This window comes from Penaeus chinensis, chromosome 2, assembly GCF_019202785.1.
Source record: "Penaeus chinensis breed Huanghai No. 1 chromosome 2, ASM1920278v2, whole genome shotgun sequence".
Classification (NCBI taxonomy): domain Eukaryota; kingdom Metazoa; phylum Arthropoda; class Malacostraca; order Decapoda; family Penaeidae; genus Penaeus; species Penaeus chinensis.
The window spans coordinates 1,830,157-1,842,656 of record NC_061820.1 but is presented as its reverse complement, the minus strand read 5'-3'; the positions used below and the strand labels follow the sequence as shown (position 1 = coordinate 1,842,656).

The window sequence follows — 12,500 nt, the reverse complement described above, 5'->3', positions numbered from 1 at the left end:
CTGATAGGACAGTTGCTCTCCACCCTCTCTCGTGTGATTACTTTTGTTCACTATTTCATGATTATGTGATTGGAAGAAGGGTGGTATGCCAAATTATTACTGTACTTTTCCCAAAAATATGATTGATTGGGATAGAGAGAGATTCAGTTTTAGGAAAAGGAAACCAGCTGATACCTGTCAGATACCATTGTCGCAAATTCTTACTTAATCATTTGAAATCTGCTAGTATGAAATTTATATAAAAAAATGTATCTGGGAATCAGCGATCAAGTTTATTTCAGACCTTTTTATGGCAGAAATATATAAAAGAAATAGAAACCGATACAGTATAGTGATCCCGATGAAAGATCTTATAACTCTCATCAAAAGTGCATTCGACGAGCACCAATGTCAATAAAAAAATATTCCATAATATAGCAAAAAACGAAGAACGCCCACCCAGAGGAATTTTTAAAAATCAACCCCAACTAAACGTAAATAATGAGGTACAAGCTGAGCCCAATCGAGGGGAAAGTGGAGCGGGAGAGGCGAGCGTAGGAGACCCCGTTCGAGCGAAGTGTTTGTGGAGCTTTGTTGTGGACGGCGATTATCGCGTATTTCGGGTCCTCTCTCAGTTTGGGTGCTTCCTGTGGCTTCCATGACCCCCCACCGCCTACTATGAGCATTGAAACATGTTCAAGAAGAACGCCACATCAGGAGACGTCAAGAAAAGCCAAAGCAAATGCCTGGACGTCAAGCGAGATACGCCCACCCGCTTGAAGCATCTGCGGACGGTGCTGGGTGAGGGACCAACACCTACCTTATTTTGCGTCCTTTGCCTTCCTCTCCGCCTGATTTCGGGGCTTCGCTGGTTCCCACGGGGGTCCTCGCACGCAGGGGGATTTCGTGGGTGTTCGTATAGGGGGTATAGAGTCATCATTTGCTGCTTATTGATGAGTGGGGGACGTATAAGGAGTGGTGGCGAAGTCCCCCTCTGGCATAAATTAAATGGGTATTTTCTCGCGTTATTCTTCGTGTTCTTTAGCCTTATGGTCAGTTTCTTTGCATGTAATAGGTAGAAGGTGTGGAATAGATCTATGCACATCAGCTGGTTTGTGTCAACACTCGGGCATTAGGGTCATTTTGAAGTGTTGGTGAGGTGGATGTCATTTTCTTACCCCGAGGCTGTGTTTCTGGCTTGGCTTCATGGTTTTTGTTATTTATGTTGTCCTTGGTCTTTGGCCTTTATTTCCTCTTCTTAATTTTGGGTCGAAGTGATTTACAATAGGGTTTAGGATGAGTGTAGCTTGTCACTCTTGTCTTTGGTCTGAGTTGCTGTGTTGGAATTTCAAATTTAAGAAGGTGGCTCGTTAGAGATGTATTTGTATTTATCTTTTCATCTTAAATAATTGGGTTGATTTTATATGTGCTCTGATTATGATTGCAGTGTATGTAACATAGGATTTTTTTTTTTTTTTTACTTAATGTCATGGAATAATTGATGTTATAAAGAATCAGACATAGTGTTTAATCTACATTTTCTATGATTACTTACCACAATGTATATATTCACAATATCCTCTTTCATGCTCTTCACACACAAAAAACAAAGACACATTGTGTGAATTTAACTGGATTGATATGGTAAAGAAACTTTTGAAAACTGACATTGTTGAGAAAATTAGGGGTAATTCTTTTAAATCTCGGACCTTATGAGCTGGCTCTTGAGTGCCATGGTCCCTGAGCTCTTGGCCATGATATATTGTAAGGTTTGTCTTGTGTAAATATGAGTTGTTGGTTTTTGTTATTTTTGCTGTAGTACCAGAGGCTCGGAAGGCCATGGCGGTTACTTCAGACACCGTTGATGTTTCTTAGATGAGAATCACTGGGCTTACCTTGATTTACTTTGATGATTTGCTATACTTAATTGTATTAGTGTATATATTTATTTCATTACCTTAGACTATATGAATCTCTTTACATTTCTCAGTTTAAAAATCATATTTTTTTTGCCTATAGTTTTTTGTGTAATTCAGGTGATTCTAAGCACTGTTTACTCTTAATTTTCTTTTGTTATTTGCATTCTTTCACCCATTTTTTCTTGCATTGTCAACACCACTAGAAAAGGATTAAAGGAAATAACTTATTAGCGTTGCATATTTTATTGAATAATATGATACTTCTCAAGTTTTGATAAAATGTATCCATTGTATTCTTGAAAAATGTTTGTGTTTAAATGGGGAGGTTTCTAGGTTTTGTGCTCTGGTAGTGGCCAGAAGACTGGCTCAAATCATATTTTGCCAAGAAAGAGCTCATAGACCTCCCCAGACTGAACTAGTCAAGCCTCTTTCTTTTCATATACTGGATTAGAGGATACTGCATTGCTTGATGCAGTCTTGATATATTTTCATTTAAGGCTTTTTATAGAAGTCTTAAGTTACTTGTTGAAACTCATTTTGTTTTATAAAGATTATCTTTTGTCAAGATATGAGTTGAATTATATTTTATTTATCAATTGATTTATATATCTTCCTGTTTATTCATTTGATATTTATTACTGAGAGTGAAGCACCCTCTAGAGATGAAGTCCAAAGACCAGGGTATCATGCGAACCCAAAATCCAAACTTAACCTTTCCTACCATCTATTTATTCTCTACATAGGGGGGCAAATCCCCTTGCACCCCCCCAATTAAAGAAAACACGAGTTTAAAAGAATTCTGGCCGTACAAGGGTGTTGTGCTATTTTTGTCATTTCCCAATAAATATGAGGCCGCTGCAGATGTACAGCTTTTGGCAATATTAAACATTCATTTTCTTTGTATATGGATATTTATTTATATTTATTTATGTTCTGTATAAAGAGGCACACCTACTTATGTTATAGTTCTTTTGTGAAACAAAATATGTTATTTATTATTGCAGGCTTGTCTTTGCTGTCTTTATCTAGTTCCTTGATTTATGTATGCCAGCCTTGTGCAATCTGAAATGAATATTTATATTATTTCATGTGTTGGCAACCAGGATAGTTACTGGATGGCATTATAATTTTTGGGGGTATATTGTATAGGTGGTTATTAGCTCACTATATAATGGAAAGTGCTGTTGGCGTTGGAAAGAATGTATATTACTATTTTGATATCTTGCTGAGTTTGTCTTCCATATCCTTGTTATCTACAAGAAGGTACTATATTTATTCCAACCTATTGTTTTGTGGTGTCCTTATCAGTATATAATAGTAGGTGTGTGATTAAACTGTCAATAGAACAGTTGATTAGATTTCCAAGTTGGTTTAGCTTTTAGCATGGAATGAAAGGATAAAAAGTTTTAGAGGAAAATGTTTAATTATACATGGTGTAATGTATGATATAGTAAAATGTATGCATGATATATGATACAGTTTGTCCATTGTAAAATATAAATGTGTTTTAAAGAAAAAATATGACAGGATATCACCTGTTTCACAATTTCAATAAGAGGGAAATCTGAAATTTGTAATATCTTCATCTAAAGATCCACTGGGAGAGAGCAGGATGCAAGGAATAGAACAAGAATGAATATAACATGTAGAGTGACCTCTACACCAGTTAGTGTGCTTAAACTGGCAATCATAGAAGATACTTTGCCCTTTTGTTTGACCTTTCTTGTACAGTCCTGAAGTATCCTGTAGTAAGTCTACATAAGCAAATACTATATTTTTAGGTATTTGTTTATTTATGGCAGCAGTGACAAGTCTGTATCTGCCTTGTTACATAATGTAATAGACTTATTATTCTGTCCTAATCTTTTGGCTTTGTGCAGACTGCTTCCTAATCTTTTATTAATATAATGATTTTTGTCTACAGATAACCAGGAACCTGGGGAAGTAAAAGTCTTTTTAGAAGTAAACTACAGCCCTGTGTTCCATGTCTTCTACGAGGCATTCATCACATTCGAGGGAAATCTACGGCAGAAGGGTGAGCTGGCTGGTTGGCCTGTCTTGTAAAAACTTGTATTAAGACTCAATGATTGGTTTCATTGCTTTTAATGAGGGATTGTGCATGTATTTATGGTAAGTACAGATCTAAAAAGTTATTCATAATGTTAATTTTAATACTATTATTTCTTGCTTTTGCCAGGGACTTTTGCTGTACAACGAAGTCACAGGGAAGACCTAGAATGTTCACTGTATGTGCTTGATCGTCTCCTGTGTATCCTTCCTGAACTATTTGAGCGAAGATGGCAGTGCAACGCACTTACACATATATTCAAAAAAATCCTTCATCCTGGCAACACAGTACGGTTACGGAGGGAAGCAATGAGGTGAGGACATTTTGTTTTCTTTTGTGTTGTGTTTTATCAAAGCATCATATGGCAGACTTGCTTATTTTTATGTAAATTTACCCATGATGAGGGGAATTTGTCACACTTTTCAACTCATTTATTTACCTACAGGTTGTTCATTCTGTGGTACATGATCGTTGGAGATGCAAAGACTCCAGAGATGGACCGCATGTTTGCCTCCCTCGTTCCAGGGTTCCCCATCCCCCCTCCTGCTGCCATGCCGCCAGACTTGGGTTATGGGGGAATCACCTGCGTGGAGCCCTCACCCGTCATTCAACCCTCCAACACGGAGAAGACCCCTGATGACCTTACCTCTTACTTCCTCAGGTCGCTCATGGATTTTATGGTCTCGCAGGTCAGTCAGAATTATTGATTTTATTTTGTTTTGAAGTGCTTTCTCATTAAGTATTTTTGTTCTTTGGTTATCACCTGTGTTATAAGAGGTAGTTTCATCAGTCGATAAGAAAGGATTGAATTAATTTCAGTAGAAGTATAATTTAGATTTATTGTGATTTTTTTTTTTTTCTTTTTTTTAAAGAAAATCATAAGGTCTTTCATAAAGAAAGCTGAATCCCACATATTTCAAAGGAATATTTGCTTTAGAAAGATTATACTTAGTATGATCTAGGTGATCTTAGATTGAAGAAAACACTCTTTTACAGGTCCGGAGGATTGAGTGGCGAGATCGCACACAACACACCAAATCTTTTTCATACCTGTTTGCAATGTTTCGTGCCTGGTATATGCCACACATTTTCCCCAGTTTCAATCCTGAAAATACACTCTATAAACCTAACTTGGGTAAGTCTCGCTCTTCTTGCCAACTTATATTCATTTTCCTTTAGTTGTCTTTTAATATTAGATATTCATGGTAGGAAAGGGCGTATGCTTTGAGATGCTTTTTTTGAGTTTGCATGAAGCAGTTTGGATTATTTTGATGATGTGATAAGTGAATGGTGCAATAGATAGTATTTTATTTATAGACAGACAAAAAAAAAGTTATATATTTTGGTATTAGTTTAATGCTTGGCTTCTAATAAAGGGAAGCTTTTCAAGTGATTTTACATACTTAGGTACTTTATAGACATTGTATTAAGTGATCTGATCCTATTCATGTCAAAGCAAAGATCATTGGATTATGATTGTTTTCATCAGATTTAAAAGTATTTTATATGTGTAACTCAGAGTTGGATTCATAAACAAATGGTAACTAAGAGAACCCATTTCAGTTTCAGGACTTTCAAAAAACACTGTCTATAGACATTCAGGATTGGCATTGGGAATATGTAAAGTTTGGGCTACAGTAAAGAATCAGAGCTTAAGCCATTCATGATGGAGTCAAATTTTGAATAAAATTTGGTGAGGGCAGAGTTAGCATGTGCCATTCTATGCCTGGGCTATTGTTTGGCACATACGTTGGATTGTGAGCTACCTTCCTGGCCACTAAGACCCAGCTCATTATGTGATTAGACTTTACCAGATTTTTGGGACATTTTTGCCATGAAAGGAGGTCACCTGGTGTGAATGGTTGAATTGTTCTCCATAAGAATGGGGAAGAATATGCCACTTGATTATATGAAGATTTTGAGGTGTTCTTATAGGAAAAAGGAATTATAAAATGAGTATTACACTTTCTCTTCATCTTTTTTTTTTCTTTTTATATATATTCAGAACTACCTGAACTGAGGGGCAGTCCTGGTGTGAGTCCTTACGGCACATGTCAGGTGGCAGTTGTGGAGTGGGTGCGGAAATTTGTCATAGCTACCTCACAGCGGAGTGGACAATCGCTATCCTCTGTCAGGTAGGAGGATTTTATGATGACAAATTTTAATGTTTGTAGGTTTGATGATTTTTAGAATTGCCCAAAATTTGTAAAGTGAATTACTTGATGTGCTGTCTACCCACTTTGTTAGATTATCTCTGCTTTATACTGTTACTAGTGAGGATGATGGACGTCGCTCTGGCCATGGAGATGCACCGGAGGGAAGTACCAGTGACCAGGATTCAGTCACATCAGCATTTTACGTCAGGTATGGACGATGAATGTTGAGTAGATTTATGGTCTTGTTTTTTTACCGGTTCAGAGATGGCCTAACAAAAAGAAAGAAAGAAAGAAAAAAAAATTATACACATAGACATATATACATACATGTATACATACATGTATACATACATATATACATACATGTATACATACATACAGGTATACATACATACATGTATACATATATACATGTATACCTACATACATATGTACATTCATACATATACATACATAGATACATACATAGATATATGTATGTATGTATGTATGTATGTATGTATGTAAAGAAACAATAGTCATAAGATTATAGGTACACATGAGTGAATGTTGGTATTTTCCATTTACATGTTTTTATTGTCACACCCCACAGTGATGAAGGAGGATCAGGAGAGGATGGCATTATGGTGCGCGACATTCTCTTCTCCTCTCGAGAGAATATCAACTTCATCCACGAACTCTTTCGCCAAGCACTGTGTCTTAGTTTCCGTTATGCAGGGGTCATGAAAACTGTAATATTTTCCTACAAAGACTGGATACAGATGAATGTAAGTGGAGCTTGTTATGTAAAAGGCCACAGGGAATCAGATAGTTCAAGGAAATATTAATTTTTTATTTAGGGAAGGAAGGGTTGAATGGTGGCTTAAAGATGCTTCTGCTCTATTGCTTGTACTTGTATAAGCTCAAGAACTAACTATTGAATTAATCTGATTAAGAATCTATAATATGAAACTTTTTTGGAGGTTTGGGGGGTAAGCTTACAATAAAAAAAACAATTATGTTGTAGACCCCAGAAATGCCCCCCTTCATGCTGGAGCCTTTGGAAGGAGGGACGAGCCCAAGGGACGACGCAGCAGGCTCTATGGAAAACAACAGCCAAAGACGCCTGCGTAATGAATCTTACCTTGGGGCTGTCAACAAAGAGATTCATATTCGAGCTGGCCTTCAGGTAAAAGGAGGATAGCATTGTTGTTTACCTGTATATAGCAGCTTTCTTGAAAAAAGGATCTAAATGTTAACCTTCAGATATGTGGAAAGTTATGTTGTTGATACGTACCTAGTTTTGAAAGTCATGAGAACAAAGCTGTAAGTTGTAGGGTGTATTTGTATACTTGTGAGATTTATAATAATGTTATTTCCTTTAGAATGTTCTGCAAGTTTTCATCACAAGTGCAGCCAACGTGTTCCTCCTAGAGGTGTCACCCGACTACCCACGTCTCTTGGATGAACAGGTTGAGGTTTGCAAACACGTGCTCAATATTTACCGATACATGGTCATGAACACTCGCATGGAACAGAAAACATGGTAAGTAAACTGTCATTATTTTGTGTTAAACTCTACCTTTACATTGTAACTTACTGATATTGTCTTATACTGGCTATCATGGGAATTTGTAATTTGTAAACATTTCTGTCCCTGTTAAATGCCCATGAGCACATATGTTTAATTATACATTCATGGTTTTTGGTTATGATTTATGTCTTTTTCATTATGATTCCTTATTTCATTTCAAACTAAACAATTATTTGTCTTGTAACTGTTTAGTAAATTAAGATACAACAAAAGGAACACAGTTCCAAAATTCAAAGCCCAGACAATAAGATTTAAGTAAAACATTAATATTGATGCATGATCATGTTCAGGAAGTTTTATCTAAATAATTATAACTTCAAATATTCTCTACTAGGGAGCAACTACTGGTGGTGCTACTTCACATTACCTCCCAGACTCTCTGCGGTCGACCTGCCACCCACAAGGAGGACTCTCTAGGTGGAAGGTTTGCCTCAGCACTGTTTCAGGTAGGTTACAGTGCAACACTTACTTTTTTAATCAGATAGGACTGAAATGTGCTGTTTTCCTGTTGATTTATAGGCATTTATGTTTTTGGGGAATGGGATGTGGTGTGCTTATTTTTAAGTTTGAAGTACTGTTAGAATGAACAGGAGAAAATGATCATGTCAGTGCCATAGAATTGATAAAATTACAAATTAAAGTTGAGTTTATTGTCTGTAATTAAGATGGTCACAATTCCTTTTAGGCTCAGCAAAGGAAAGAGCAAGTTGACAGGTTTGGTTGATGACCAATTGAGGGCTCACTAGTTTCACAGCAGATGTCTGATTCTTTTTCTTTCTTACTTTGTACGAAGGATTTGCCACATTGCACCCAGAGATTGTTGAAGTTTTATTCCATGTGTTGGACATTGTTAAACTCGCAAAATGTAATCTGTTTGCCAGTCAAAAATGGCATAGCCAGTGTAATTTCAAGAAAACCAATAAACTATTTTGTGCATGATAGTGAACTTAGGTGTGTAATAGCCAAGGGATTTAACTTTTAAGGTGTACATAATGATAGTAATTCATGAAAGCAGAATGCCTGATAACAGAGGGTAGAGTGTATTTTGAATACCCAGAGGTAACTGTGAGGTTTGTAAGCTTGACTGTAAACATTCTTGGATTGCCAGTGATTGCAATAACAAATTTTGAAAGTAAAGGAAAATAATATGGGAACTAATGCCACTTTTTAATCTTTCAGACCCTTATTGTTTCATGGATTAAGGCCAACCTGAGTGTGGTAATCTCAGGCGATCTCTGGGACCAGCTCCTCCTCACTCTCTCGTCCCTTACCCATTGGGATGAGCTTGTCAAGGAGTGGGCTGTAAGTTGCACTGCCTTTTTCATTGTTTCATCTAGTTTTTGGTGCATGAAGTTATATTCCATTTTTTTTTTTATGAGATTGGTTGTTCTTTGCTTCACTCCCACATAAACAGTGGTTATGAAGCCTTAAGTAAAATCTAACCAAGATAAAGTGAGACCACCAAGGAGCCCCACCAAGTCTTGTGGTTGCTCTGGCCGAGAAGCTCCAACATTGCTGAACTCTTGTATTAATTTCCATTAGATTTTGAGTAATGAAAAAACAAAGAAAAGATTGTTTACTTTATTGAAAAGTGATAATAGAAACCACATTGCCTTTCAGAAAACATTAGACACACTAACTAGGGTGCTTGCCCGCCATGTGTACGGCTTGGAGCTCAATAACCTCCCTTTAGAGCGAGTGACAGAGCGCCGGATGATAAAGCGAGGCACCAAGTTAACAGGATTAGATGTAAGTTTGAGTTTGATTTACTTTAAGGATATGTTATGCTTTGTTTATGATGATATGATAAGAAGTATCTTTTATTTTATGTTACTACAAATGTAATTGTACATTAATACCTGTTCTACTATGTTTGCAGTCTGTAAGAAGCAGTTTTGCCCGAAGCTGGAGTAGTGTGCGGATGGAACGGCAAGTTAGTGCTGCGGAAGGACATTCCAGTGCAGCTCCCGCACTCTCTCATCTGCAGGAGGAAGCCCATGCAGACCACTCTGCTTCACATAGTTAGTTCTGAGATTATGGTTTTATTATTCTTTTGCCTATATACATAGATATAACGATAATTGTAAATGTAGATATGTATATATACTGTAAATCTTCAATTAAGAAACCTCTGATTAATGGGCTTCAGATTTTGTCTGTATGTCTGTCTTTCTTCTTTTGGTGAATTTGCTTAAAAAAATATTGCAGCATATAATTTAATTGATATAGGGAGGATGTGAACAAAAAGGATTATGACAAGTTCACCAACTAATGCTTGTATTTTACTTACAATTGCTTGTACATTGTATCTGTCTACAAGCACTCTGGTAAAAGTAGAGCCTCCTATTTGATATGTTTGAGAAAAATCTGAAGCTGTATAATTCCCTTCATTTGTACTTTTAGATTCTGAAGAGTGACTATACTGTATTGAGTCTGTTGCATTAAAAAAACATAAATATGGACCCAGTTTAATAGAAATCCTTTCCTTATAAGCCTGTTATATCATGAGTGTACTGAATGTCCTTGTGAAGTACTGGACTTGGCTTAATAGATGAACTCTTTCTTTTTTTTATTAGGTATCTGTGTGCAAATATTTTTTCCTCTGTATGACTGTGATTACTTTTCAGTTGAACTAATCTTTCAAATCTCTTCTCCAGGTGGGAGCGAGCGCAGCCCATTCAGCCGAAAGAGAAGGAGCAGTTCTGGGGGAGGTTCTCTCAAAGCTGGAGCGGGTGGTAGTGGTGGCAGCCCCAAACTCTCTCCTCACCATCCCTCGAGCGATCACTCTCACCATCACCACCATCACGATCACCATCCCCATCCTCACCATCACCACCATGGGCTAGCCAGGAGGCTGACGCGCTCCCTTTCAGAGTCCAACCTGTTTGTCAGGAGGAGGTCAGGCAGAGGTCGGTCGCACGGTGAGTATCAAGTATGGTTGTGGTTTTCGTAAGCTCTTGTTTCACATCCTCACATGTTATAGTCTCATTTTTTTATGTTCTCTGTTTTTGGATATTTTGCTGTAGTAATTATTGTCTGATTCAGCTTTTGTTTGCTCTTAAATTTTGTGTTTCTCCTCTTGATTCCTCTTCTGTCACTAATACCAGATATGGAAATGTTTCAATAAATATACGTTTGATTCAAGACCTGCATGGTGACTTCACAATCACCATCCTGCACTGGATGCTCCACCACAGTATTGTGATATTGATTTAAAGCAAAGCAATAAACATAAATTCTTTCCACCTTTCTTTCTCTCTCTCTTTCTCTTTTTCTCACTCTCTCACGCTTTCTCATTCTTTTATCTCACTGTCTCTCTTGCTATCTCTCCTTCCATTTCTTCTTGCTAGTTTTATGGCATAATCAGAAAATATTGGGAAATTATTTTAGCGCTTTTTACCATCTTTACATGTTTCTTTTCTTAGTTTGCAAGTAGTAACCTGCTTGAGGAAAACAATCCACTTTTAGAGAATAATTTTGATATTTCTAGAATGGGTTACTTAACTTGTGCTCTAACCAGGAAAGTAGTTCCTCCCTTATTAAAATTAATAAATTTTGAAGAAATGAATTTTTTTTCTTTTTTTTTCTTTTGTCATAAATTATGTTGAGTGCAGATTGAAATCTCCCCCCTCCCCAGGCAAAATTGAAAGTACAGGAATTGCAATATCTGTTTGTTTTATGTGGGATGGTCATGACTCAGATGCATTGTGGAATATATTTGCGCTTATTGTGCATAATGACCAAGTTTTTACGCAGAAAGAACAGTGCACCTTCACCACAAGCACACAACTCTTGGTCTCTGCCTTTGCTGTTCAACTTCCAAGACTGTTGATATGGTTCCTCATTTATAAGTCCTCCAGATGTAAACATCCATCAGTAAAGGAGAAAGAAATTATTGCGTGCACATAGCCACTTGATAACAAGCAATTAATAAGAGCATTATAAAATTGAATAAGAAGAATCATTGCAGGTGTTTTCTTTTTATAACTGCTTGGTTCATATCTGCTGGTATTGTCTGAAACCATTGATACCTAAGGCCAGCTAACACCTTAGTAAACGATTGCTCACAAACCCAGGAGACTGTGACGGCCACATGACCAGCCATGGATTCCTGCACGGCACCAGATCCAAATCACTAGAGACGCTCTCGCATGGTAGGTCTACGTTTACCCTAGTTTGCTCTGCTTTTGTGAAGCTTAAGCTTACCAATCATTTCTTTATTTATTCATTTTTTTTTATTTACTTACATATTTATTTATTTATTTAGTTGGTGTTTTAAGCTTTTGTTTATTTGTTTTGTTTTGTAAGGGGGCTTAAGGTAGGATCAATGTGGGAGACATCTGTTGTGCTTTTTTTGTTGGTTGATTTGCAATTTTGTTTCCTTTCTTTTCTTAATTTTTTTTCATTTTAAAATAATGAGTAGGATTCAGTCACAATTTCCAAGAGTATTGAGAGAGCCAAGGAAAAGAGAAACATAAGAACAAGAAGAATGGAAAGTGATGTTAAGTTGACATTTGCGAAGAAGCTTCAGGAGAAGGCCAGCAATGAGGTGGATACATTGGAAGGAAAAGCTAAAAGTGTTTGTGAAATATCCTGTGTTTTCCTTCATCAGATCACACTTGCTCCAGATGACACTAATGTCAGTGAAAGAAAGATAATATAAAATGCTACTGAATGTGTATTAGTGAAGGTAAGGTGGTTAAAAGGAAAATGGAGAGGAGAATGTACTGCCATGATTTTTGAGAATTGTTTCCTTTCAAATAATGTAGTTTTGTTATTTAGTATTTTTTTACATTCCATAGATT

General features: G+C 36.8%; 1 protein-coding gene across 3 annotated transcripts in view; it reads left to right on the top strand.

Moving 5' to 3' along the window:
• The first annotated feature begins 556 nt into the window (after positions 1-556).
• LOC125030835 (ral GTPase-activating protein subunit alpha-2-like) overlaps positions 557-12,500 on the top strand; it is a 44,264-nt gene continuing 32,320 nt past the window's right edge. For all 3 annotated transcript variants that reach the window (XM_047621157.1, XM_047621149.1, XM_047621167.1), the window contains exons 1-16: positions 557-780; positions 3,823-3,933; positions 4,096-4,279; positions 4,412-4,655; positions 4,963-5,101; positions 5,972-6,101; positions 6,241-6,330; positions 6,715-6,889; positions 7,129-7,290; positions 7,487-7,647; positions 8,030-8,141; positions 8,875-8,997; positions 9,316-9,444; positions 9,575-9,716; positions 10,353-10,616; positions 11,772-11,849. In XM_047621157.1, the coding sequence (XP_047477113.1) occupies positions 672-780; positions 3,823-3,933; positions 4,096-4,279; positions 4,412-4,655; positions 4,963-5,101; positions 5,972-6,101; positions 6,241-6,330; positions 6,715-6,889; positions 7,129-7,290; positions 7,487-7,647; positions 8,030-8,141; positions 8,875-8,997; positions 9,316-9,444; positions 9,575-9,716; positions 10,353-10,616; positions 11,772-11,849 (2,353 nt within the window). In that variant the 5' untranslated portion in view covers positions 557-671. The remainder of the gene's footprint in view (positions 781-3,822; positions 3,934-4,095; positions 4,280-4,411; positions 4,656-4,962; positions 5,102-5,971; positions 6,102-6,240; positions 6,331-6,714; positions 6,890-7,128; positions 7,291-7,486; positions 7,648-8,029; positions 8,142-8,874; positions 8,998-9,315; positions 9,445-9,574; positions 9,717-10,352; positions 10,617-11,771; positions 11,850-12,500) is intronic.